Consider the following 27440-nt stretch of genomic DNA (forward strand, 5'->3'; position numbering starts at 1 on the left):
AAACAGATTTCATCAACCAAGGTATCATTTTAATCAGTGTAACAGCACCAAACTAATACTGTCTGTAGGTTACTCAGAACAATCCTGCTGACAAGTTTAATTTAAAGTATATTTTCCCTGAAATGACAGAGCATTTCAGAGAAAAATATACCAGTCTGCAATCGAGTAGCCAGACTCTGATTCATGCTGTCCGTGGTTTGGGTATCAAGAGTCAGATGACAGGTTCCTTTTCAAATCTAAATTCAAGCTCACAGCCATAAGGTTTCTGCACACTTCCAAACCAAATACATTTTGCACATTAGAAACATTCAAAACAATCAATTGATGCATAAACAGGTTTCAGCTTTCACGAGTCGTTTCATACTGATAATCAAATCAACATTGTCCTTCAGTTACAGACAAGAATTCTCCTAAGTCATTCTTATTAAGACAATTTCTCAGTTACACACACACATATATTATATATACTGTGTATATACACACTAAAAATAAAGTAAAATAAAGTAATTGATTAACTTAAGCAAAATTTGCAACCTGTGTAATAGCTACAGAGTGATTATTTTCTTTATCAGCATATGCTGTGGGTGTATCATGTTGTGTGTGGGGCAATGGTGGGCATCATAATGTGCATGTGGCGAGTACTGTAGGGTATGTGTGTGTGGAGGAATTCAGTCTAGGGTCATTATTCTGTTTGGAAGGCAATCGTGAGGGCATCATGCTGTATGAAAACAATCTAAGGCCGGTTTCACACGTCAGTGATTCCGGTACGTGAGGTGTCAGTTTTCTCACGTAGCGGAGACACTGACTCACGTAGACACATTAAAATCAATGTGTCTCTGCACATGTCAGCGTGTTTTCACGGACCATGTGTCCGTGTGCAAAACACGGAGTCATGTCAGTGTTCGTGGGAGCGCACGGATCACACGGACCCATTAAAGTCAGTGGGTCCGTGTAAAACACGTACCGCAACACGGATGCTGTCCGTGTGCCGTGCAGGAGACAGAGCTACAGTAAGCGCTGTCCCGCCAGAGTGGTGCTGAAGCCGCCATTCATTTCTTCTCTCCAGCAGCATTCGCTGGAGAGAAGATATGAAAAATCATTTTTTTTTTGTTTAAAATAAAGATCCCTGTCCCCAACCCCCTCCCACCCCGTGCGCCCGCCCGGTTAATAAAATACTCACCCGGCTCCCTCGCTGCTTCCTCTCCGCGCCGCAGCTTCTCCTGTATGAGCGGTCACGTGGTGCCGCCCATTACAGTGATGAGTATGCGGCTCCACCTCCCATAGGGGTGGAGCCGCATATTCATCACTGTAATGAGCGGTACCACGTGACCGCTCATACAGGAAGAAGCTGCGGCGCTGAGAGAAAGCAGCGAGGGAGCCGGGTGAGTATTTTATTAACAGCGGGCGGGCGCACAGGGGGTGGGAGGGGGTTGGGGACAGGGATCTTTATTTTATTCAAAAAAAAAAATGATTTTTCATATCTTCTCTCCAGCGAACGCTGCTGGAGAGAAGAAATGAATGGCGGCTTCTGCACCAGATGCAGGGGACAGTGCTTATCTCTAGCGCTGTCTCCTGCATGGTCCGTGTGGTACCCAGTCGGCACACGGCTGCCGCACGTGTGCTACACTGATGTGCCACGTGAGCTCACGGACACACGGACACGGATAACTCCGGTACCTTTTTTTCTGGTACCGGAATTATCTGGACGTGTGGGACAGGCCTAAAGGGTATTCTAATTGGTGGGTTATTAAAGGGAATCTGTCACCACGTGTTTGCTATGCAACCTGAAAGCACCACGATGTAGTGGAAGACAGCCTGATTACAATGCAGTGTCCCTTATTGGGCTGTTTTTGCTGTTTTACCTCAATCAGTGTTTAATCAGCTGAAGATTATCACTGCAGGTCTAGATGTCTTGTGCCTCCTTGTCCAAACACTCCCACAACACTAAAACATTTTTCACATTACAAGCATGAAAATGGATCCTCCCCTTTGTGATTTCTCTGATGTGTAACAAGATTTGATTTTTGATTAAAACATTTCCCACATTGTGAACATGAAAACGGCTTCTCTCCTGTGTGAATTCTCTGATGTGCAACAAGATTTGTTTTCTCTGTAAAACCTTTCCCACATTCCAAACATGAAAATGGCTTCTCCCCAGTGTGAGTTCTCAGATGTGCAATAAGTTTGGATTTCGTGCTATAACTTTTCCCACATTCTGAACATAAAAATAGCTTATCAACTACGTGAATGCTCTGATGTTTAACAAGTCTGATTTCCGTGCTATAATGTTTCCCACATACCGAACATGAAAATAGCTTATCCCCTGTATGAATTCTTTGATGCCTAATAAGATCTGTTTTGCAGGTAAAACATTTCTCACATTCTGAACATGAAAAAGGCTTATCCCCAGTGTGAGTTCTCTGATGTCTAATACAATCGGATTGCCACCTAAAACATTTCCCACATTCTGAACATGAAAATGGTTTCTCCCCTGTGTGATTTCTCTTATGTCTAATAAGATCTGTTTTCCAGTTAAAACATTTCCCACATTCTGAACACAAAAATGGCTTTTCTCCAGTGTGAATTCTCAGATGTGCATTAAGTTTGGATTTCTCGCTATAGCATTTCCCACATTCTGAACAAGAATATGGCTTCTCCCCTGTGTGAGTTCTCTGATGTATAACAAGATTGGTTTTCCAGTTAAAACATTTCCCACATTCCGAACATATAAATGGCTTATCCCCTCTGTGAATTTTCTGATGTGAAACAAGATTTTTTTTCTGATTAAAATTCTTCCCACATTCTGAACATGAAAATGGCTTATCCCCTGTGTGATTTCTCTGATGTGTTACAAGTCGGTATTTCTCGCTATACTGTTTCCCACATTCTGAACAAGAATATGGCTTCTCCCCTGTGTGTGTTCTCTGATGTATAACAAGATTTGCTTTCCAGTTAAAACATTTCCCACATTCTGAACATAAAAATGGCTGATCTCCTGTGTGAATTCTCTGATGTGTAACAAGATTTTTTTTCTGATTAAAACTTTTCCCACATTCTAAACATGAAAATGGTTTCTCCCCAATGTGAGCTAATTCTTGCTCAACAGCCCTTCTGTGATTTTTGTTTTGCATATCAGTCTTTGATGAAGCAGAAGAAAGGACCTGTTGAAAAGGATCAGATGAAAGATTTTTTCTTTGAAGGACTGGAGGTTTATCGGAGATAATAGCATGTTCTTCACATGTATCTATTGTGATACCATGATTATCTGGTGTGAAATCTGAAAATATCAGATGTCGCTCTGATTTCCTGGTACAGTCATCTGCCCAAAAAAAATAATTGTATTATTTTTCAACACTACCTTCAAATTGTATTAAAATAAATTATACATTTAGAAAATTTCCTTACAAATTGTAATGCAATTCAATTATAAACGTAGTAAGACAGTAGACCAAAAAACATGGACTACTAGATTATGACATTAGGCTACCAAGTTGTGGTCTTTCAATTGTTCACTGCACTTCTGAAGCGGTCTTCTTCAGTGTGCGTGTAGCCAATCATTGCCATTTACATGTTCATCCAGGAAGCCGGGTTCCCTCTGCAGCTTATTAGGCAAGCTACACGATCAAATTAGCTCATCTCTAGTTACTACTCACCTGAGTTGTCATCTGTAAAAATTTCTTCTTTACACCGCTCATCACCCCTCACATATGTCTTTGTAGTATTAATATGGGTGAGATCTTTACCCTGAAACAAATATTATAAAAGTCACAGACAAATGAATAAGTTGTGTGAGATGATTTCGAAGTACACAAAAGATCCTCAATTAACATGATGAAAAAAAATTACATGACAGCAGTAGTTATCACGTAGCTGCAGGTCTCCTGTACAAATCCAATCTGTAGGTTCTTAACTCTAACCAGCAGTTTCCTTTACCAGAAAATTGTGATAAGATCCAGACAACATCTAATATCTATGATCATATTTTTCCAGTCATCTCCAACAAATGTGCACTGAATGGCCACATTATTAGTGAACCCTTCCAGTGTAGCACGTTGAACCTCATTTCACCTTCAGAACCTCAGCTATTCATTTCGTTATAGATAACCCTAGACGTTGAAATAGTAGTGCAGGAATATTGGAGAGCTTCTTCCGGTTGATGCCAACTGGACGGTGGGTCTTAAGGCCCCGTCTCACTAAGCGATTTACCAACGATCACGACCAGCGATACGACCTGGCCGTGATCGTTGGTAAGTCGCTGTGTGGTCGCTGGGGAGCTGTCACACAGACCGCTCTCTCCAGCGACCAACGATCAGGGGAACGACTTCGGCATCGTTTAAACTGTCTTCAACGATGCCGAAGTCCCCCTGCAGCACCCGGGTAACCAGGGTAAACATCGGGTTACTAAGCGCAGGGCCGCGCTTAGTAACCCGATGTTTACCCTGGTTACCAAAAAAAACAAACACTACATACTCGCCTTTCGGTGTCCAGGTGCCTTGCCGTCCGCTTCCTGCTCTGACTGAGATCCGGCCGTACAGTGAGAAGTGAGAGCAGCAGTGACGTCACCGCTGCGCTCTGCTCTCAGTGTACGGCCGGGAGTCAGTGAGAGCAGGAAGCAGACGGCAAGGGACCTGGACACCGAAAGGCGAGTATGTACTGTTTGTTTTTTTTGGTAACCAGGGTAAACATCGGGTTACTAAGCGCGGCCCTGCGCTTAGTAACCCGATGTTTACCCTGGTTACCAGTGAAGACATCGCTGGATCGGTGTCACACACACCGATTCAGCGATGTCAGCGGGGCCTCAACGACCAAAAAAAGGTCCAGGCCATTCCGACACGACCAGCGATCTCGCAGCAGGGGCCTGATCGCTGGTACGTGTCACACATAGCGAGATCGCTATGGAGGTCGCTGTTGCGTCACAAAACTTGTGACTCAGCAGCGATCTCGCTAGCGATCTCGCTATGTGAGACGGGGCCTTTATATAGTTTGAACAGATTGTTCTACCTTGTTCAAGACATGCTTTATAGGATTATGATCTTGTAATGGTGAAGGAAGAAAAACTCATTATAATGACTGAGAGCAAGCCATGACTACTCAACCCTTGTGAAATGGGTCATTGTCCTTCTACAATAGGGTAAACAGCTGTCATGAAGTGATGAACTTGTTGAGTCACAATGCTTAGGTAAGTCCTAGTGTTCAAACATTCATGCACAGGTATCAGAGAACCCAGTATGAGCCAAGAAAACATCCCCCAGGATTACTCCACCTCCACCAGCCTGAAATTATGACACATGACAGTAATGGGAAAATGGATTCATGCTGTCTGTGCCCAAATCTGACCTTCCCCTTGATGAAACAGAAATCTGGATTCTGACTGGACAATGTTTTCCACTGCTTAGCGATATCAGTTTTTGATCTGTTTTGCAATGTGAAGGGTTTTTTTCTATTTCTATTAGAAAGCAATGGCACTAAATATCTGCTACTATAGCCCATCAATGATATGCAACAACAAGTGTATTTGGACACAGACACTAGCACGGTATTCAGCTGCATTTTGCATGTCTGTGCACCACCTGTTTCTCAAAATGATTCTACCTTCATGATTTATTTAAGCCTACTGGATCCTCTTTTATTGGATGTTTTTCCTTTATCACAACATTCTCACCATACTATTGACACCTTTCCACATACAAACCCCATGAGGTTGGCCATCATTGAAGTAATGATCCTGGCTAATACAGCTCTGATGGCTGTTCCCCATATAAGTCACTTAGATTGTTCAATGTTCCCATTCTAATTGGATTCCCACTGAAAACTGACCACTATTTTCTGCTGCATTCCAGTGTTTAATTTCCATTCAGGGAAGTTTCATTTGGTAGAGGGTCAATGTATCTTATAAATTGGCCATTCAGTGTATAATACTGGGGGATAAAATAGGATTCAACACAAGACCTTCACAGTCTTCTACACATCATAAGGGAGATTTCATGACAACTTAACATCTACCTGACGATTCTGAGGAACATTGGGATCTTCTTGTTTCCAGTCCTGTGGAAGAAGAGGACGGGGACATCTCTCTGGTGTTGTCCTCTCACTGGATAGAACTGGAGGAAACACATACAGGAACTGAATTCATTCTTTACATACAGATAATTATAGGCCGTGTGTATTTAGTCCTGTCTATTACCTGGTGATGTGAGGGGCTGGGGAACCTCCATCATGATGTCCTTGTACAGATCTTTGTGTCCTTCTAAATACTCCCATTCCTCCATGGAAAAATAGATGGTGACATCCTGACACCTTATAGGAACCTGACACATACAAGGATACAGTCATCCCCCCGATCCCTCCATAGCGTTAATGTATAATGTCCCAGCATTCCCAGCAGTGTCACCTCTCCAGTCAGCAGTTCAATCATCTTGTAGGTGAGTTCTAGGATCTTCTGGTCATTGATGTCCTCATGTATCAGGGGGTGAGGTGGAGGCCCCGTGATTGGGCTCAGGGGTCTTCCCCATTCCTCAGACACAGGGGCCTGACAGCGCTCACTAGAGGTCTTCTTCACTACTGTGTAATCCTGGTTATGGAGAGACACATTAATAAATCTCACTACAGACATTTCCAGAGTCCTCACCTCTCCAGTTCTGTCCATCTGTTATTCCCAAAGATAAGAATGATGTAATGTGACCTCATCAGAATCTCTCACCTCTCCAGTAAGCCGGAAGAGGATCTCTAGTGTGAGGTGAAATATCCTCTCTGCCATCTCGTCCCTGTCCCTATTCATCCTTGTAGGGTCACTCAAAAGAATTCTCTTATATAGAAGATCTCTACTGACAGGATCCGATATTGTAGGGACCTGAGTGGGGAGAAGATGCGACGATGTGACATAAAGATGCCATCTTATAATACGATTACTGGAGATAATAAGTGGAAACATATGGGGAAATAGAATGCATAGAGGTCGTATTCTCTCTTTGCATGAACTAGAAAATTTAATTTTTTTTTGAAGGTACCTCCTGAATGTTTGAGGTCAAAGCATGTCACATCTTTACAAGAACACTACAGCTAATCACTGGTGGCAGCATGTAGGGCACATTATCTCTGTAAACCATCATGGAGGAGAACAGTCACATCAGACATACTGGCATCATCATGGCAACTAATATCATTACAGCGATAAAAACAGATAACGAAAGAAACCACTGGGGCATCAGTGTTGGAGTGGAGGACAATTAGTTCACAGTGTAAGACTTCATTTATTTTTCAAAGAGGTATAGATGCATTATCTAAAGGTTTACGATATTTTGTGTTTCATTGTGAATGGGTTGGATTTGAATTGTTAGCAGTTTATAGATGAACACTACTACAGGTACTGTTCGGGTCAAAGGGATTCCAGAAAAATGGAGGACAGCGGCAAAATTACATACAGTTTTGAAACTTGAAGGGCAGCCATAAGGGGGGTTACAGGATTCATTAAATGCTGAAATTATGTCACCTCAAGAAATCATGTGGGAGACAAAGTGGTATAGAGTATAGTCAAAAGATCTCTTGTCTAATACGGTGGCACTTTATTAATATCTAGTTAATGCATTTCAGGATCTCACTGATCCTTTGGTAGGGACATTAAAATCTATATATGATCGTCTAAGGGGCACTTCTGTCTGTCACGGAAATCCCGCGTCACTGATTGGTCGCGACCGACAGGCCGCAACCAATCAGCGACGGGCACAGTCCGGCCGCAAATTCGCCCCTTCCTACTCTCTGTCAGTGCCCCCTCCATACTCCCCTCCAGTCAGCGCTCACACAGGGTTAATGGCTGCGTTACACCGCGTTATGCCACAGTGTAACACAGTCCGTTAACGCTGCTATTAACCCTGTGTGACCAACTTTTTACTATTGATGCTGCCTATGCAGCATCAATAGTAAAAAGATTCAATGTTAAAAATAATAATAATAAAAAAAAAATCATTATATACTCACCTTCCGGCACCTTTCCTGCTCCTCGCGACGCTCCGGTCCATGCATTGCGGTCTCGCGAGATAATGACGTAGCGGTCTCGCGACACCGCTGCGTCATCATCTCGCGAGACCGCAATGCATTCTTGGGACCGGAGCATCGTGAGGAGCATCGCTAAACACCTCGCCTGGATCCGGGGGCCGCCGGAAGGTGAGTATATAACTATTTTTTATTTCAATTCTTTTTTTAACAGGGATATGGTGCCCACATTGCTATATACTACGTGTTATATACTACGTGGGCTGTGTTATATACTACATCACTGTGCTATATACTACGTGAGCTGTGTTATATACTGCATGAGCTGTGTTACATACTGCGACTCTGTGCTATATACTACGTGTGCTGTGCAATATATTACGTGGCTGGGCAATATACTACGTGGCTGTGTAATATACTGCGTGAGCCATGCTATATACTACGTGAGCTGTGCTATATACTACATGAGCTGTGCTATATACTACGTGGCTGTGTTATATACTTCGTGGCCTGTGCTATATACTATGTAGCTGTGCAATATACATGGCTGGGCAATATACTACGTGGCTGTGCTATATACTACGTAGGCTGTGTTATATACTACTTGGCCTGTGTTATATACTACGTAGGCTGTGTTATATACTACGTGGGCTGTGTTATATACTGCATAAGCTGAGTTATATACTGTGTCTCTGTGCTATATACTACGTGGGCTGTGCAATATATTACGTGGCTGGGCAATATACTACGTGGCTGTGTTATATACTGCGTGAGCTGTGCTATATACTACGTGAGCTGTGCTATATACTACATAGCTGTGCAATATATTACGTGGCTGGGCAATATACTACGTGGCTGTGTTATATACTGCGTGAGCTGTGCTATATACTACGTGGGCTGTGCTATATACTACGTAGCTGTGAAATATACATGGCTGGGAAATGTACTACGTGGCTGTGCTATATACTACGTGGCTGTGTTATATACTACTTGGCCTGTTATATACTGCATGAGCTGAGTTATATACTGTGTCTCTGTGCAATATATTACGTGGCTGGGCAATATACTACGTGGCTGTGTTATATACTGCGTGAGCTGTGCTATATACTACGTGAGCTGTGCTATATACTACGTGAGCTGTGCTATATACTACGTGGCTGTGTTATATACTACGTGGGCTGTGCTATATACTACGTAGCTGTGCAATATACATGGCTGGGCAATATACTACGTGAGCTGTGCTATATACTACGTGAGCTGTGCTATATACTACGTAGCTGTGCAATATATTACGTGGCTGGGCAATATACTACGTGGCCTGTGCTATATACTACGTGGCCTGTGCTATAAGCTACGTGGCTGTGCTATATGCTACGTGGGCGGTGTTATATTCTACTTGGCTGTGGTATATTTCTCTGCTGTATCTGTGCATCATGAATCATGGTATGTGTTAAAGAGGGGGGCCCACTGAGACTCTTTCACCCGGGGCCCTCAAAAACCTGGAGACGACCCTGTCTTCACTGATTAGTCACGCCCGGCCGGCAGCGAACAATCAGCGATAGGCGCAGTCCGGCAGCGAACTGGCGCGGAATTTGAACCACGCTTCGCTAATTGGTCGCGCCCGGCCGGCCAAATCCTGTGTATGAATTGCATTATTCTGAAAACTTCAGAAATAAACTACATACATATTCTAGAACACCCGATGCGTTAGAGTCAGGCCACCATCTAGTATGAATATAAATGTAGATATAAAAGCAACGTAAGCCTAACATGGATTTGTAAGAAAAGCTTCTCCAATAGGTATTAATAATGATAAGGAAAAAAATCTGTTCTCATTGTGTGAAAAAAGCCATAGTAGTATGAATAAACATATTTTAAGGGGTTTTACAGTTAAAACAAGATAACATCATATCCATAATATAGATGACTACCCACTGATCAATGAGTTTCCGACCGCTGGTTCAAACAACAATCATCATAATGGGGAAGTTGTCACCATTTTATACTTGTTATGATAGAGCAGCAGCGCACATGCTCAACTGCCGCTCTATTCATTCCCTATAAGGATGCCGAGATTTGCACTCAGCTTTTTATGGCAGCCCAATAAAGAATGTATGGAGCAGGATTCAGGCATCTGACCTGCTACAAAATTTTGGAATTTTGGATAAAAGTGCCCGGTTCTGTTTATTGGTCGGGGATCAAGCAGTCAGGCACTCACCGATCAATAAGTTCTTACTTTATGTCTTTAAATATAGCGTCCGATCTATTTCTATAGAAGGTATTGTGCACGTCCATTTTGTTCACTCATAAGGTGCGTTCATTTTCAAGATTTGCACCTCACATACGTGTCCAAAATGTTTGTGCAAAAATCCCAACCTAACGACATGAGTTTTCTGTTCTGGCGGATGCAGGAAGGGAAGGAACAGCTTATGTGTTTTATGTTGGTTTCTGATGATGATCATGCTATAACAAAATGGGAGCACAAAAAGAAATCCAGCACTCCAGAAATCCAGCACTCCAAATGTGCAATGAAAGGAACAATAGCTTTTTTTTAGAACCGAAAAGGTCACTTAAGATTGCAGTTCTAAAAAAGTTATACTTTCTTCATCGAGGTGTATTTTGCCAGCAGGGACACCTCAGGCAGATAGCCTTGCACCTCAGTTGAAACCTAAGCGTACTATCCAGTGTCGGCAGCAGGATGCTGCATAATAAGGCGCATGTCGGGTGTGTTTTCCCTTAGGATGGGTATCTATATTGCTTTTTGAATGGCAAGATTTTGGTGTCTATTAATTAGTTAGTAAGACCACCTTTCTGTTGATGAGTTAGCTATCATTCCATAGAGTATATTCAATTTTTTTTTCCTGTGGCTTTGCATTTTTTACTGCTTGCTCTACTATTTAACATATATTGAAATATAATTATGAGCACCCTTTTGTCCTCCACAAGGATTGACATATTGTCTGCAACTTTGCACCTTTGTCTCTCCTATGGAGTCCTACCTAACTCAGCATCCTCATACTCTGTACTTTGTACCAACAACATTACGGTCATCCTTATTGTACGCATTTATCCATATTTGGTCCATGTAATTTCTGTCTGATAAATACAATTATCTTCTTAAGCATTGTGCCTTTTATTGACATTTTCAATAAAGTATATGGTTTGATCTGTATTTCATTTCTGGCATCTATCCCTCTTTTCTTGGTTTTATTTAGGTGCGTATGCCTGTAAACATAGTGCTCTGCTGTTTTTTGCCCTGTAGATTTATAGTATTCTACGATCAAACTCAAGAGGAGATCAACAAGACGCCAAAACAAGACTTACTCATTAGTATGGGAGAATTGAATGCCAAAGTGGGCCGCAGCAAACATGGAAACTTTGGAATTGGTGATCAAAACGAGGCTGGAGGAAGATTTATTGACTTCTGCAAGACAAATGTCCATCATGCATACCTTCTTCTAAAATCACAGAGACTAGATTTGACAAACATACTTGGAGTTTTTTGGAATGGTCTGCACAACCGATTTACATCCTGTACACTGATTAAGGAAATCCCGAAGAATTATGGACATATAGAAAGACTTATTGCTGAAGAAGCCAGCGCCGACATATGTATACGGTTGGCGGTCTCGCAGCACTCAGGACACCCAGGGTCTTTCAAAAGGTGCGATTCCGATGCAGAGCGATAGGTCTGAAAGGTTAATTCATCCTGAACTGATTGGCTCCGGTCCCAATGAAGTTAACCCTTTGCTATCTTCTAGATACCGCCATCAATACCGAAAGCGGCATTTAAAAGATTGTGAGAGGGAGAGGACTCTTTCTCTTTCCTCTCTGCCACTATCGTGACGTGATCACGGGTGAGCTGAGGGTTTTCATGGTCATATGATGACCTCCGGGTCTGCCATCTATGACAAGCCTGTTAGACATACTGATAGGGAATTTAGATTGTGAGTCCCATTGGGGACAGCGATGATAATGTGTGCAAGCTGTAAAGCGTTGCGGAATATGTTAGCCCTATATAAAAATAAAGATTATTATTATTTTTATAAGACCCAGCAGTAGCAGTGTCTAACAGGCGATCTGACAGTTAGTCTTACAGGTCTCATGCGTTGCAAAATAAATGCATTGCAATGCATCAGACCAGTGATCATAAAAATAAAAATTGAAGTCTCATACAGGGACTAAGTAAAAGAGTAAAAAAAACAAGTTTAACATTTTTTTTAAGACACAGCTGACATGTGCCGGCACAGCTGACATGTGCCGGCACAGCTGACATGTGCCGGCACAGCTGACATGTGCCGGCACAGCTGACATGTGCCGGCACAGCTGACATGTGCCGGCACAGCTGACATGTGCCGGGAAAGATGTGGGCTCACTGCCGGAGGAGTCAGACATCAGTGTACTATTATGCCCGAATTCGGAAAGGGGTTAATTTATGGGGTGCGTGTCTCCAGAAGCATAAGCTGGGCATAATGTATGGGCACTACAGCATACAGGGCACTACAATGTACAGGGCACTGCAATGTAGAGGTACTACAATGGAAGATTTGCAATTCTCACTTGGCAACATCTATTGCTGCTTTTTTTCTGGAAAACCCCCAAAGAGTCAAAATCATCATTACATCTCTAGATAAATTCCCAGAGGGGTGTAATTTCCAAAATGGGCTCACTTGAGGGGAGGGGTGATTTTGCTCTTGTGGCACTTAGGAGCTCTTTACATGGAGTCTGCAAACTATTCTACAATAATTTGTTCTCCAGAAGTCAAACAGTGGTCCTTCTCTCCCGAGTCTTGCCGTGTGGCTAAGCAGTACTGAACATACACATATTGGGTATTGCCACGTTCAGTAGAAATTGCATGACACATTTTGGTGCCACTTTTACCCATTTCGCTTTGTAAAAATGTAAATTCTGGAGCTAAAACATTTTTTCTTTACCGCCCAATGGTATATAAATCTGTGACACACCTGTGGTATCAATATGCCCTGTTGAGGGCAGAGAAAAGTCCTGCAGTGTGCAGTCACCGGGGCTCTCTGACCTTACCTGGCACCTGCGCACTGCAGTACTTTGCTCTGTCCTCAACAGGACAGAGAAGTACGCCTTTGCAGGAGCGCGATGCCGAAGAGACTGTGTGGATGATGAAGGGTCACGTCATACACACGAAGCAAGCAGGAGGACAGCATTGCAAGAAGATGGGAGGCGCCGGACCAAGAAGAGTGACACCCCCTCGGACCGGCCTTCCCCCGCAGGTGAGTATAATAGAAGTTATTTTTCTTCTCTTACAGGTCATGTTGGGGGCAGATATACAGCATTATAAAATGCTGTATATCAGCACTGAAAGGTGATGGCCGTATCTCATATCGGCCAAAACTGGTGACAGGTTCACTTTAACCATCGACTCAAAGAGGGGAGTTTCTTCTGAGATACATCAGAAATAAGTGTCAGCTACGATTTTTTTTTCACAAGGAAGTTCAGTCTATGTTAAAAAAAGGTCATCTGATCAGATCAATTTAACAACACTAGTTCGGGTGCGATCAGCGCGAGGTTAGTTTTTGTTAAGCGACACTTCTTGGATGAAAAATATGGTTGTGTGAACGTAGCCTAAGACTCTTAACCATGTTCAGTATTCACAAATCAACGTCCAGCCACATCAAGATATAATTGATTCTGAAGCTTCCTCGAGATCCGCAGGGTTTCATGTTTTTATCTTAGAGATCCAATACAAATTCCTATTTTTAGAGTCTGATATTATCTGTAAACATATCTGAAATCCAATCTATAGGGGTTAATGTTGTGTACAAATTATTTTCACGTACCAACATACAATTCCGGGTCGGGACAGTCTCTGGTTTTTGATGTTCGATGTGTCTATTTATATGGTTGTAAAGCCTGAATTGTGAGGCCTAGATTGTCTCCCACGTATGCAGATCACTAGATGACAGCTTCACAAGCGGTCAAGATGAAACTTGATATAAAAAATATCATCTGTCTTATGGGAAATGATCAGAAGATATTTTGTGGTTGACATTCCGGCAGCTGAGAAATCTTTATTTTGCCGCATTTGGAACTTTTTATTCCTGGTTGTTCTCATTTCTGCGATTTAAGAGACGTCACAGCTGAATATTACAGCTGATCACTGGCAGCAGCGGTGATGGCAGCACAGAGGACGTATGATCTCCGTAACCATCAGAGAGAACAGTCACATCACAGTCATCACCACGGCAACCAATATCAGCATGGGTGTAAACAGAGACTGAAGGAAACTACAGGGGCATCAGCGCTGGGCAAGCCAACAAAAGTGTGAGACCCCATTGCTTTTCTACATGGTGTCTACATTACCTGGAGGTCGGTGACAATTGGCGCAGTGTCATTGAGGAAGGGTCGGATTTGGGGGCAGGATTCCGCCTTATATATCTGTGATATCGGTGAAAGCGTGATATGTGTCATAAAGATGGAGCATGGCCTGAGTGCCCTGTGCTTTATGTCTGTCCCCCAGAATCTGCTGTCTACAAAACATGGATAATGTAGTCTACAGAATGCAAAGCTCATAGCACAAATACCGGCCCCTCATACATCCAAATCAGGGGAAAGTAATAAGTTCTGTTCTGTCTCCTGGAATGTGACCGCAGCACTGAGGGGGTTAATGTCCCCTGCCCCCGCCCAGTAATGGGGAATCTCCAGCACCTACCTCCACCTGCAGAGCCGCACACCACATATAGGTAGATGCTAGAGTGTATGGGCTCCTTCCAGGTGTGACGTCATTTCCGGGGGCGTGTCCTATCGGGAGGGGGCGTGTTCTCCAAGGCGGCAAAGGAAAGCAGCATGACAGCTTGTGGACGCCATGGAGGTCAGTGGTTTCAGGGTGAAAAATGCTACTTGCCGATCGCTATTCGCTATTGGGGGGAGGCCCTGTGGTGGTCGACCTACTTGTCTGTGTGGGGAGTGACCCGTGGTGGGGTTTTGGGGGGTGTTGCTGGCTATTGTGGGGGACCCCTGTGGTGTGGTTTTGGGGGGCTCCGCTGCTGCTCGCTATTGTGGGGGACCGCTGTGGTAGGATTTTGGGGGGCTCCGCTGCTGGCTATTGTGGGGGTTCCCTGCGGTGGGATTTTGGGGGCTCCGCTGCTGCTGGCTATTGTGGGGGGCCTCCGCTGCTGCTAGCTATTGTGGGGGATCCCTGCAGTAGGATTTTGGGGGGCTCCGCTGCTGCTGGCTATTGTGGGGGATCCCTGCGGTGGGATTTTGGGGGGCTCCGCTGCTGCTGGCTATTGTGGGGGACCCCTGTGGTGGGATTTTGGGGGGCTCTGCTGCTGCTGGCTATTGTGGGGGACCCCTGTGGTGGGATTTTGGGGGGCTCTGCTGCTGGCTATTGTGGGGGACCCCTGTGGTGGGATTTTGGGGGGCTCTGCTGCTGGCTATTGTGGGGGACCCCTGTGGTGGGATTTTAGGGGGCTCTGCTGCTGCTGGCTATTGTGGGGGACCACTGTGGTGGGATTTTGGGGGGCTCTGCTGCTGGCTATTGTGGGGGATCCCTGCGGTGGGGTTTTGGTGGGCTCCGCTGCTGCTGGCTATTGTGGGGGATCCCTGCGGTGGGATTTTGGGGGGCTCCGCTGCTGCTGGCTATTGTGGGGGACCGCTGCGGTGTGGTTTTGGGGGGCTCCGCTGCTGCTGGCTATTGTGGGGGACCGCTGCAGTTTTGGTGGGCTCCGCTGCTGCTGGCTATTGTGGGGGACCCCTGTGGTGGGATTTTGGTGGGCTCCGCTGCTGCTGGCTATTGTGGGGGACCCCTGCAGTGGGATTTTGGGGGGCTCCGCTGCTGGCTATTGTGGGGGACCGCTGCGGTGTGGTTTTGGGGGGCTCCGCTGCTGCTGGCTATTGTGGGGGACCGCTGCAGTTTTGGGGGGCTCCGCTGATGCTGGCTATTGTGGGGGACCCCTGTGGTGGGATTTTGGTGGGCTCCGCTGCTGCTGGCTATTGTGGGGGACCCCTGCGGTGGGATTTTGGTGGGCTCTGCTGCTGCTGGCTATTGTGGGGGACCGCTGCGGTGTGGTTTTGGGGGGCTCCGCTGCTGCTGGCTATTGTGGGGGGACCCCTGTGGTGGGGTTTTGGTGGGCTCCGCTGCTGCTGGCTATTGTGGGGGACCCCTGTGGTGGGATTTTGGTGGGCTCCGCTGCTGCTGGCTATTGTGGGGGATCCCTGCTGTGGGATTTTGGGGGGCTCCGCTGCTGCTGGCTATTGTGGGGGACCCCTGCAGTGGCATTTTGGGGGCTCCGCTGCTGCTGGCTATTGTGGGGGACCGCTGCGGTGTGGTTTTGGGGGGCTCCGCTGCTGCTGGCTATTGTGGGGGGACCCCTGTGGTGGGGTTTTGGTGGGCTCCGCTGCTGCTGGCTATTGTGGGGGATCCCTGCTGTGGGATTTTGGGGGGCTCCGCTGCTGCTGGCTATTGTGGGGGACCCCTGCGGTGGCATTTTGGGGGGCTCCGCTGCTGCTGGCTATTGTGGGGGACCGGTGTGGTTTTGGGGGGCTCCGCTGCTGCTGGCTATTGTGGGGGACCGCTGCGGTGTGGTTTTGGGGGGCTCCGCTGCTGCTGGCTATCGTGGGGGACCGCTGCGGTGTGGTTTTGGGGGGCTCCGCTGCTGCTGGCTATTGTGGGGGACCGCTGCGGTGTGGTTTTGGGGGGCTCCGCTGCTGCTGGCTATTGTGGGGGACCCCTGTGGTGTGGTTTTGGTGGGCTCCACTGCTGCTGGCTATTGTGGGGACCCCTGTGGTGGGGTTTTGGTGGGCTCCGCTGCTGCTGGCTATTGTGGGGGACCCCTGTGGTGGGATTTTGGTGGGCTCCGCTGCTGCTGGCTATTGTGGGGGACCCCTGCTGTGTGGTTTTGGGGGGCTCCGCTGCTGCTGGCTATTGTGGGGGACCGCTGCAGTTTTGGTGGGCTCCGCTGCTGCTGGCTATTGTGGGGGACCCCTGCGGTGGGATTTTGGTGGGCTCCGCTGCTGCTGGCTATTGTGGGGGACCCCTGTGGTGTGGTTTTGGGGGGTTCCGCTGCTGGCTATTGTGGGGGACCCCTGTGGTGTGGTTTTGGTGGGCTCCGCTGCTGCTGGCTATTGTGGGGGACCCCTGTGGTGGGGTTTTGGTGGGCTCCGCTGCTGCTGGCTATTGTGGGGGACCCCTGTGGTGGGGTTTTGGTGGGCTCCGCTGCTGCTGGCTATTGTGGGGGATCCCTGCTGTGGGATTTTGGGGGGCTCCGCTGCTGCTGGCTATTGTGGGGGACCCCTGCGGTGGGATTTGGGGGGGCTCTGCTGCTGCTGGCTATTGTGGGGGACTCCTGCGGTGGGATTTTGGGAGGCTCCGCTGCTGCTGGCTATTGTGGGGGACCCCTGTGGTGGGCTTTTGGGGGGACCTGCTGCTGCTTGCTATTGTGGGATTTTGTGGGGGGGGACTGCTGCTGGCTGTTGTGGTGGACTTCTGTGGTAGGCAACCTGCTTTTGTGAGGGGGGCTGCAGGCTATTGGGGGACCCCTGACCTGCTTGTGGGGGGGGGCGACCTGCTGCATGCAATTGGGGGTGACCCATTTTAGTGGGGGGGTGACCTGCTTGTGGGGGGGGGACCTGCTGCTGGCAATTGGGGGGACCCCTGTGGTGGGATTTAGGGGTGACCTGCTTATGGGGAGACTTGTTTGGGGTGGGAGACCTGCTGCTGGCTATTGGGGTGACCCCTGTGGTGTGATTTGGGGGCGACCTGCATGCGGGGGACCCCTTTTAGTGAGGGTGACCTGCTTATGGTTGGGTTTGGGGAGGCGACCTGCTTGTTGCGGGACCCCTTTTAGTGGGGGCGACCTGCTTGTGGAGGGGTGACCTGCTGATGGCTATTGATGGGCCCCTGTGGTGGGGTTTGGGGGTGACCTGCTGGCTATTGTTGGGGACCCCTGTTGTGGGGTTTGGAGGTGACGTGCTGCTTACGGGGTGGACCCCTTTTAGTGGGGGCGACCTGCTGCTGGCTATTGGGGAGACCCTGGTGATGGGGTATGAGGGCGACATGCTTGTGGTCGGGTTTTGGGAGGGCGTGACCTGCTGTCTATTGGGGGGGACCCTTGTGGTGGATGTGGGGGGAGACCTGCTGCAAGCTATTGGGGGACCCCTGTGGTGGGATGCGGGGGTGACCTGCTTGTGGTGGGATGTGGGGAGGCGACCTGCATGTGAGGGGTGACCTGCTGCAGGCTATTTGGGGGACCCCTGTGGTGAGATTTGAGGGCGACCTGCTTGTCGTTGAATGTGGGGAGGCGACCTGCTTGTCGTTGAATGTGGGGAGGCGACCTGCTTGTCGTTGAATGTGGGGAGGCGACCTGCTTGTCGTTGAATGTGGGGAGGCGACCTGCTTGTCGTTGAATGTGGGGAGGCGACCTGCTTGTCGTTGAATGTGGGGAGGCGACCTGCTTGTCGTTGAATGTGGGGAGGCGACCTGCTTGTCGTTGAATGTGGGGAGGCGACCTGCTTGTCGTTGAATGTGGGGAGGCGACCTGCTTGTCGTGGAATGTGGGGAGGCGACCTGCTGCTGGCTATTGGGGGGATCCCGTGGTGGGATTTGGGGATGACCTGCTGCTTACAGATGGAACCCTTTTATTGGGGGGTGACCTGCTGCTTACTGGGGGATCCCTTTTATTGGGGGCGACCTGCTTATGGGTTGGGTTTGGGGGGGGGGGCTGAAGAGGGTTTAAGCTGGGTGGGGGGTGGACATCGAAGGGGGTGTGTGCTGGGTGGGGGGGTCCACGTCCGATGGGTGTTGGATGTCCGATGGGGGTTTGTGGGGGTTGGACGTCCGATGGGGGTTTGTGCTCGGGAGGGGGGGTCCACGTGTGATGGGGGTTTGTGCGGGGTGGGGGGTCTGCATCTGGGGGTTTGCTGGGTGGGGGGTTCCGCGTCCGGTGGGGGTTGGACGTCCGATGGTGGTTTGTGGGGGTTGGACGTCCGATGGGGGTTGGACGTCCGATGGGGGTTTGTGGGGGTTGGACGTCCGATGAGAGTTTAAGCTGGGGTGGCGTTCGATTGGAGGGGGTGTCTGATGGGATTTATGGTTGGGGCAGGGGGCGCCATATTTGGATTTACGCTTGAGGGGAGGGAATGTCTGGTGGGCTTTGGATTTATCCTGTGGGGTCCGCTGGTTAATGTGAGGTGGATGTTCCTGACTGGGGGAGCAAGGTTATGCTGTGTGGCCATCTGGTTGATGTGGGGGGGGGGGGCTAATGCTTCATTGGGGTACACAAAAAAAATATGAGTGTATGCTGCTTATGCTATGCAAAAAAAAAAGGTATTTCCCTGTAGAGTAGGCCACACCACCAACTGGCACGAAGCTAATCCTTTTTAGCTTAATGTCAGTAGGAGGCAGACATGGGTCTGGACCACCCAGCTCAGTTCTGACTTAGGTTTTGGGGGGGGTGGTTTATTAACGATTTTCCTTTTTCTTTTTCTTTTTTTTTTTTCTTTTTTTTTCAGATACGGCTTTTGAGGGCGACAGTGGAATTGTCACTCTAATCTCCCACCTAGAATTGTCACTACCATATCATCTGTGGTCTACGAGGCAAGGCCCTAACACATCAAAAGTGTTTGTGGTTCCCCAGAGGACGGTCCATGCCACGAATCCCCCTACCCTCTGCCCCCCCCAGAGCCAGATAGAGTAGGGAGGGAAGACTAATCCGTTATGTGCCAGCCGCCGAAAGGTCTGCGTCCAGGTTATTCCATGCCCATCTTCATCATCGGTCTGTGAAGAATGATGTGTGACCTTCAGGACAGGTATATCCTACCAGGCAGTGAGGGGGCTACTTTAAAAAAAAAAAAAAAAAAAAATGGAAAGGACAGGACAAGTATGTCCTAGTTTGCCCCTGAGCAATATGGACATCTTCTGGGGAAACCTTCCTATTCATGCAGCCTCCATGTTTTCCAGAGGCTCCTGTGACCCTGCTCTTAAAATATCCAGGCTTCGGTCTAGGCCTTCTCTGGTGGCCGGTCCACACCGCCAGTGCCCTGAATAATCATGCACACCAACTTTCTAGTGTGTCCTACTCTGCACCTATCAGTTTAAGAGTACTTCGCTTCTGCAACAGAGGACTAAAGTCTGCCTCCCAAGACATCTGCTGTTCAATTTTGGTTGTTTTGGAAATGTTCTGTCCAAAAAACCGACGGGACAACTCTCCGACCCGCCAGGAAAAGATGAGACCTTCCTTTAGGCCAACCCCCTCCTGGCATCCATGAACCCACCAGCACTGGTCTGCTAGGCCTGGTTCTAGCAGACTCTCTTCGACATGATGGGGCGTTCCCACCTTGGATGTTTCTCAGGGTCGGCTGCCGTGTCCTTCACAATTCAAGGCCGGTATTACGATCTCTGGTCTGGGACACCGAAACCTCAGACATCGGAGGCAGGCCTGGGGGGAACAGAGCCACATACCAAACCGACAGTCCAACCCGCATGCACCAACAGCATACTACAGTTTTACAATACTTTAGAAATGCATAAAATGAAACAAGCAAAGGCATAAAGTTATTCAATGCAAAAAAATGCAGTTTTATAAAATTGGAAATGTTTCTATATCTAATGGTAAAATGATATTTATCCAGTATTTCTATAAGTAAAAGTCTGAGATTTCTGTGGGAAATGGTCATTTGTTCCTCTTAAACCAGTTCTGAATGTAAATAAAACATTACTCTGATGAAGTCTCCACATTGTATTTTCGCCTTTCATTTCATGCGCAGGGCAGGACAAGCCCATGATGTATCTGTGTAACACATGGTAGGTGCTATAATAACAGCCGTAGGCTGGTTTCACACCAGCGTTCGGCAGGGCTGCGGATGGCAGCCTTCTTCCTCCGTTAAGGCTACTTTCACACTAACGTCGCTTGCTGTACGTCTCAATGCGTCATTTTGGAGAAAAAACGCATCCTGCAAAGTTGCCTGCATGATGCGTTTTTTTCTCCATAGACTTTCATTAGCAACACATTGGGACGGATTGCCACACGTCGCATCCATCATGCGACAGATGCGTCGTGTTTTGGCGGACCGTCGGCACAAAAAAAGTTCCATGTAACTTTTTTGTGCGTCGAGTCCGCCATTTTCGACCGCGCATGCGTGGCCGAAACTCCGCCCCCTCCTCCCCGGAACTCACAATAGGCCCCGGATGCGTTGTAAAACTGCCTCCGCTGCCCACGTTGTTCTACATAAAACACACTGTCCGTCGGGCCGACGGTTTGCGACTGCCCGTACCGACTGACTAGTGTGAAAGTAGCCTTAGCCCTGCTCACTGCCACAACTCTTCATTCAGTTCCGCCTACGTCTGCATGCGTCCTGCATACCCTATCTTTAATATTGGGTACGCAGGCCAAGCGGATGCCTCCGCATGCGTTGTTTCAACGCTGCGCCGACTGCAATAAAATGCAACATGTTGCGTTCGACGCAGTTCAGCGCATCTTCAAAATGAGGCATGCCTGTGTACCCAATGTTAGATAGGGGACGCATGCAGACTTAGGCGGAGCTGAAGGAAGAGGCGCAGCAGTGGGCGGGGCTTAATGGAGGAAGAATGCTGCCGAACGCTGGTGTGAAACCTGCCTGAGACAGGTAAGCCACTTTTGAAACAATGTTCACGTGTACAAGCTCTTAGCCCCTTTGTGGCGGGGCCAATTTTTTAAAATCTGACCAGTGTCACTTTATATAGTAATAACTCTGGAATGCTTCAACATCCCATTGATTTTGAGATTAATTTTTTTTTTCGTGTTATATTAGACTTTATGATAATGGTATACTTGAGTTGATATGTTTTGATTTATTTTGTAAAAAATCAGAAATTTTACAAATTTTAAAAAATATAAATTTTTAATGATTTTCCCTTTAAGGCCGGAGTCACACTAGAGAGGAATACGGACGAGTGCTATGCGAGAAAAAAATCGCATAGCACTCGAACCAATGTTAATCTCCCATCACTTTTTTTTTCACGGCCGTATATGTGCGAGTGAAATTGCAGTATGCTGTGATTTGCACCGTATATCAGCCGAGACTCGCCAATGAAAGTCTATTTGTGCAAGAAAAACTCACACCACATGGGCCTTCAGTGTGACTTGCGAGAAATACGCAACGGTGTCCTTTGAAAGGCCGACAATTCAGGTGCAGTGTACAGTAAAATCACACTGACAGGTTACAATAGAATAGACATATACACACAGTATAGGTGTATATAAAATCTAAAGAGATACACTACAGACCAAAAGTTTGGACACACCTCATTTAAAGATTTTTCTGTATTTCATGACTGAAAATTGTATATTCACACTGAAGGCATCAAAACTATGAATTAACACATGTGGAATTATATACTTAATTTCAGTTTCACACTTTTTTGTTATGTCTTATATTCTAGGTTCTTCAAAGTAGCCACCTTTTTCTTTGATGACTGCTTTTCACACTCTTGGCATTCTCTTGATGAGCTGCAAGAGGTAGTCACTGGGAATGATTTTCACTTCACAGGTGTGCCCTGTCAGGTTTAATAAGTGGGATTTCTTGCCTTATAAATGGGTTTGGGACCATCAGTTGTGTTGTGCAGAAGTCTGGTGGATACACAGCTGATAGTCCTACTGAATAGACTGTTAGCTGCTTTTTTCCTGCCATAATACAAATTCTAAGTAAAGAAAAACGAGTGGCCATCATTACTTTAAGAAATGAAGATCAGTCAGTCCGAAAAATTGGGAAAACTGAAAGTGTCCCCAAGTGCAGTGGCAAAAACCACCAAGCGCTACTAAGAAACTGGCTCACATGAGGACCGCCCCAGGAAGGAATACCAAGAGTCATCTCTGCTTCTGAGGATAAGTTTATCCGAGTCACCAGCCTCAGAAATCGCAGGTTAACAGCAGCTCAGATTAGAGACCAGGTCAATGCCACACAGAGTTCTAGCAGCAGACACATTTCTACAACAACTGTTAGGGCTTGTTTCCATTTGCGAGAAACACATCCGTATCTCGCATGTGGAAACCAAGCTGTGGCGCCGGCACTTTGGAGCAAAGCGTGCAGCTCCATGTGTTCCTATGCGGCTGCATGCTCCGCTCTGGAGTGCCGGTGCTACAGCTTGGTTTCCACATGCGAGATACGGACGTGTTTCTCGCAAATGGAAACAAGCCCTTAAGAGGAGACTTTGTGCAGCAGGCCTTCATGGTAAAATAGCTGCTAGGAAACCACTGCTAAGGACAGGCAACAAGCAGAAGAGACTTGTTTGGGCTAAATAACGCAAGGAATGGACATTAGACCAGTGGAAACCTGTGCTTTGGTCAGATGAGTCCGAATTTTAGATCTTTGGTTCCAACCACCGTGTCTTTGTACACAGAAAAGGTGAACGGATGGACTCTACATGCCTGGTTTCCACCGTGAAGCATGGAGGAGGAGGTGTGATGGTGTGGGGGGCTTTGCTGGTGACACTGTTGGGGATTTATTCAAAATTGAAGGCATACTGAACCAGCATGGCTACCACAGCATCTTGCAGCGACATGCTATACCATCCGGTTTGCTTTTAGTTGGACCATCATTTATTTTTCAACAGGACAATGACCCCAAACACACCTCCAGGCTGTGTAAGGGCTATTTGACCAAGAAGGAGAGTGATGGGGTGCTACGCCAGATGACCTGGCCACCACAGTCACCAGACCTGAACCCAATCGAGATGGTTTGGGGTGAGCTGGACCACAGAGTGAAGGCAAAAGGGCCAACAAGTGCTAAGCATCTCTGGGAACTCCTTCAAGATTGTTGGAAGACCATTCCCAGTGACTACCTCTTGAAGCTCATCAAGAGACTGCCAAGAGTGTGCAAAGCAGTCATCAAAGCAAAAGGTGGCTACTTTGAAAAACCTAGAATATAAGACATTTTCAGTTGCCTTACACTTTTATTAAGTATATAATTCCACATAGTTTTGATGCCTTCAGTGTGAATGTACAGTTTTCATAGTCATGAAAATACAGAAAAATCTTTAAATGAGAAGGTGTGTCTAAACATTTGGTCTATACTGTCTGTGTGTGTGTATGTATGTGTGTGTGTGTATATGTATATGTGTATATATATATATATATATAATATATCACACGGACAGCGGAATAGCTGATAGTTAATTTGTCGGCTTCTGTTAAATCATTGCAGAGGCTGACAGGATAGGAGACATGGTTTACATACAGTAAACCATTGCAGAACAGTTAGACTTATATAGGTCAGTGACTAATACGGTTAGTAGTGTGTGTGTGTGTGTGTGTGTAAAATTTGGGGCCTGTATGTATTTAATAATGTTTTCACTGAAAAAACTGGCGTGGGCTCCCGCACAATTTTCTGTGCCACAGAGGGAAAGCCAGTGACTGAGGACAGATATTATAGCCTAGAGAGGGACCATGGTTATTGCCACCCCAGAAAAGGTGCATCTGTAAGATGCGCCAATTCTGGCACTCAGCCTCTGTCTTCTCACTGCCCTGTAGCGGTGGCATATGGGGTAATAAGGGGTTAATTTCACCTTTGTATTGTAAGGTGACATTAGGCCAGCTTAGTAATGGAGAGATGTCTGATAGATGCCTCTCCATTACTAACCTGTGGGCTTGATGTTACTTGACAATAAAAAGGACATCAACCGCACAATTATGAACCCCTCTGCTACAGGGCAAGTGGGAAGAGCGAGGCTAAGTGCCAGAATTGGCACATCTATAAGATGCGCCATTTCTGCGACGGCTGAGAGCTGATGGTTTTTAGCCTGTGGGGCTGCCAATATCCATGGCCTCTTCACAGGCTATAAATATCAGCCTACAGCTGTCTGCCTAGCATTTGCTGGTTGGATTTTATGTCAATATTTTGTGTCCCCCTGTAAAATAGCCAGTAAAGGCTAAGCAAACAGCTGTGAGCTGATATTAATAGCCTGGGAACCTTTATGGTTATTGGCTCCTTTCCAGAATAGTAACATCAGCTGTCAGCTTTCCCACTGCTGGTTATGAAAATTATGCGGGAGCCCATGCAGGCTTTATTTTTTGAAAAATAAACATTTTGCATTTCACGCAGGTTTCTTAGTTGTTTTTTTTACAGCATATGTAGGTTAATTATGTTAATGCTCCTACATGGGTGTGTGTGTGTCTTTAGTTAATATTAATGAGGGTATCTCGTGAAGAGTTTGAATAAGGAAATGCATCAAATTCCTTTATTTTTATTTTTTTTAATATATCTTTATTTAGCGCTCACGATTTACAGAAACGCATCAAATCCGCATAAAAAAGTACAGAATTTCCACTGCGTTTTCTGCTAAGAGACGCACTAACCATGCAGACATTTCCTCAAGCAAATCTGCAACATGCGCACATAGCCTTAACCATTATGCGTCCATATTCATTAATGAGCAGAACCACGTGACCGCTGAACACAGGAAGAGCTGCCCGGAGACCATCGGACATGCAGGGACCGTGCCAGGAGCAGGTGAGTATGTGACAGCCGCCGCTTCCCCGCCGACAATGACTCGAGTATAAGCCGAGAGGGTCTCTTTCTGCCCCCAAAAATTTCGGCTTATACGCGAGTATATACGGTACAGCACTCTAGAAGGGTGTGTATAAGGCCATATAGGTGCTGGTGGTACTATATATGGGGAAAACCTGGTGACAGGTTCCCTTTAAGAAACCTATGGAACTAGGTTAAAATTAGCATTTTTTTGGATGGTGAAAAACTTGTAATTTAAATATTGATGGTGGCTGAACTGCAGGTGGTCTGTGTCGCTTCATAAGTTTAAGGCCGGGGTCACACTAGCGTAGAATACGGACGAGCGCTATGTGAGAAAGCATCGCATGGCACTCGGACCAGTGTTAATCTATGGGGCAGATCACATCTGTGATTATTTTTTCATGCCAAATCAGCATACGAGAACAATCGCAGCATATATACCTGACAGGGGCCCATACAGTCTATATCTACAATAATATATACCTGACAGGGGCCCATACATTCTGATATCATCACTAATATATATACCTGACGGGGCCCATACATTCTGATATCATCACTAATATATATACCTGACAGGGCCCATACATTCTGATATCATCACTAATATATATACCTGACAGGGCCCATACATTCTGATATCACTAATATATACCTGACAGGGCCCATACATTCTGATATTATCAGTAATATATACCTGACAGGGGCCCATGCATTCTGATACCATCACTAATATATACCTGACATGGGCCCATACATTCTGATATCATCACTAATATATATACCTGACAGGGCCCATACATTCTGATATCACTAATATATACCTGACAGGAGCCCATACATTCTGATACCATCAGTAATATATACGTGACAGGGGCCCATACATTCTGATATCATCACTAATATATATACCTGACAGGGCCCATACATTCTGATATCACTAATATATACCTGACAGGGCCCATACATTCTGATATCATCACTAATATATATACCTGACAGGAGCCCATACATTCTGATATCACTAATATATACCTGACAGGGCCCATACATTCTGATATTATCAGTAATATATACCTGACAGGGGCCCATGCATTCTGATACCATCACTAATATATACCTGACATGGGCCCATACATTCTGATATCATCAGTAATATATACCTGACAGGAGCCCACACATTCTGATATCATCACTACTGTAATATATACCTCACAGAGGCCCATACATTCTGATATTATCACTAATATATACCTGACAGGGGCCCACACATTCTGATATCATCAGTAATATATACCTGACAGGAGCCCATGCATTCTGATACCATCACTAATATATACCTGACAGGAGCCCATACATTCTGATATCATCACTAATATATACCTGACAGGAGCCCATGCATTCTGATACCATCACTAATATATACCTGACAGGAGCCCACACATTCTGATATCATCACTACTGTAATATATACCTCACAGAGGCCCATACATTCTGATATTATCACTAATATATACCTGACAGGGGCCCACACATTCTGATATCATCAGTAATATATACCTGACAGGAGCCCATGCATTCTGATACCATCACTAATATATACCTGACAGGAGCCCATACATTCTGATATCACTAATATATACCTGACAGGGCCCATACATTCTGATATTATCAGTAATATATACCTGACAGGGGCCCATGCATTCTGATACCATCACTAATATATACCTGACATGGGCCCATACATTCTGATATCATCACTAATATATACCTGACAGGAGCCCATGCATTCTGATACCATCACTAATATATACCTGACAGGAGCCCACACATTCTGATATCATCACTACTGTAATATATACCTCACAGAGGCCCATACATTCTGATATTATCACTAATATATACCTGACAGGGGCCCACACATTCTGATATCATCAGTAATATATACCTGACAGGAGCCCATGCATTCTGATACC

The 27440-nt window shown here is 46.3% G+C and overlaps 2 protein-coding genes and 1 long non-coding RNA gene across 3 annotated transcripts in view; 1 reads left to right on the forward strand and 2 right to left on the reverse strand.

The window, feature by feature from the left end:
• The window catches only part of LOC143767357 (uncharacterized), a 340694-nt gene that overhangs the window by 257467 nt on the left and 55787 nt on the right, over positions 1 to 27440 (reverse strand). The window lies entirely within an intron of this gene.
• LOC143767372 (uncharacterized) lies at positions 1527 to 11418 on the reverse strand. Its single transcript, XM_077255661.1, has 6 exons — positions 11314 to 11418; positions 6392 to 6571; positions 6185 to 6308; positions 6004 to 6101; positions 3654 to 3744; positions 1527 to 3319 (listed from the first exon to the last, which is right to left on the reverse strand). Exons 2-6 carry the CDS (start codon positions 6413 to 6415, stop codon positions 1962 to 1964), a joined length of 1695 nt encoding a protein of 564 aa, XP_077111776.1. The 5' UTR covers positions 6416 to 6571; positions 11314 to 11418; the 3' UTR covers positions 1527 to 1961.
• Positions 14704 to 20695, forward strand: LOC143767419 (uncharacterized). The gene is made up of 2 exons (XR_013213706.1): positions 14704 to 14833; positions 19474 to 20695. It is a non-coding gene; the product is annotated as an uncharacterized LOC143767419 (long non-coding RNA).

Source organism: Ranitomeya variabilis, chromosome 4, assembly GCF_051348905.1.
Source record: "Ranitomeya variabilis isolate aRanVar5 chromosome 4, aRanVar5.hap1, whole genome shotgun sequence".
NCBI lineage: Eukaryota > Metazoa > Chordata > Amphibia > Anura > Dendrobatidae > Ranitomeya > Ranitomeya variabilis.

What these genes read in the sequence shown, in the direction of transcription:
- LOC143767372 (XM_077255661.1), bottom strand. Translation starts at nt 6,415, where the DNA reads ATGATTGAACTGCTGACTGGAGAG. An exon ending in CCAGCCCCTCACATCACCAG is followed by an intron (nt 6,102 to 6,184) that starts GTAATAGACAGG and finishes TGTTTCCTCCAG; the next exon opens with TTCTATCCAGTGAGAGGACA. An exon ending in ATGTTCCTCAGAATCGTCAG is followed by an intron (nt 3,745 to 6,003) that starts GTAGATGTTAAG and finishes TATTTGTTTCAG; the next exon opens with GGTAAAGATCTCACCCATAT.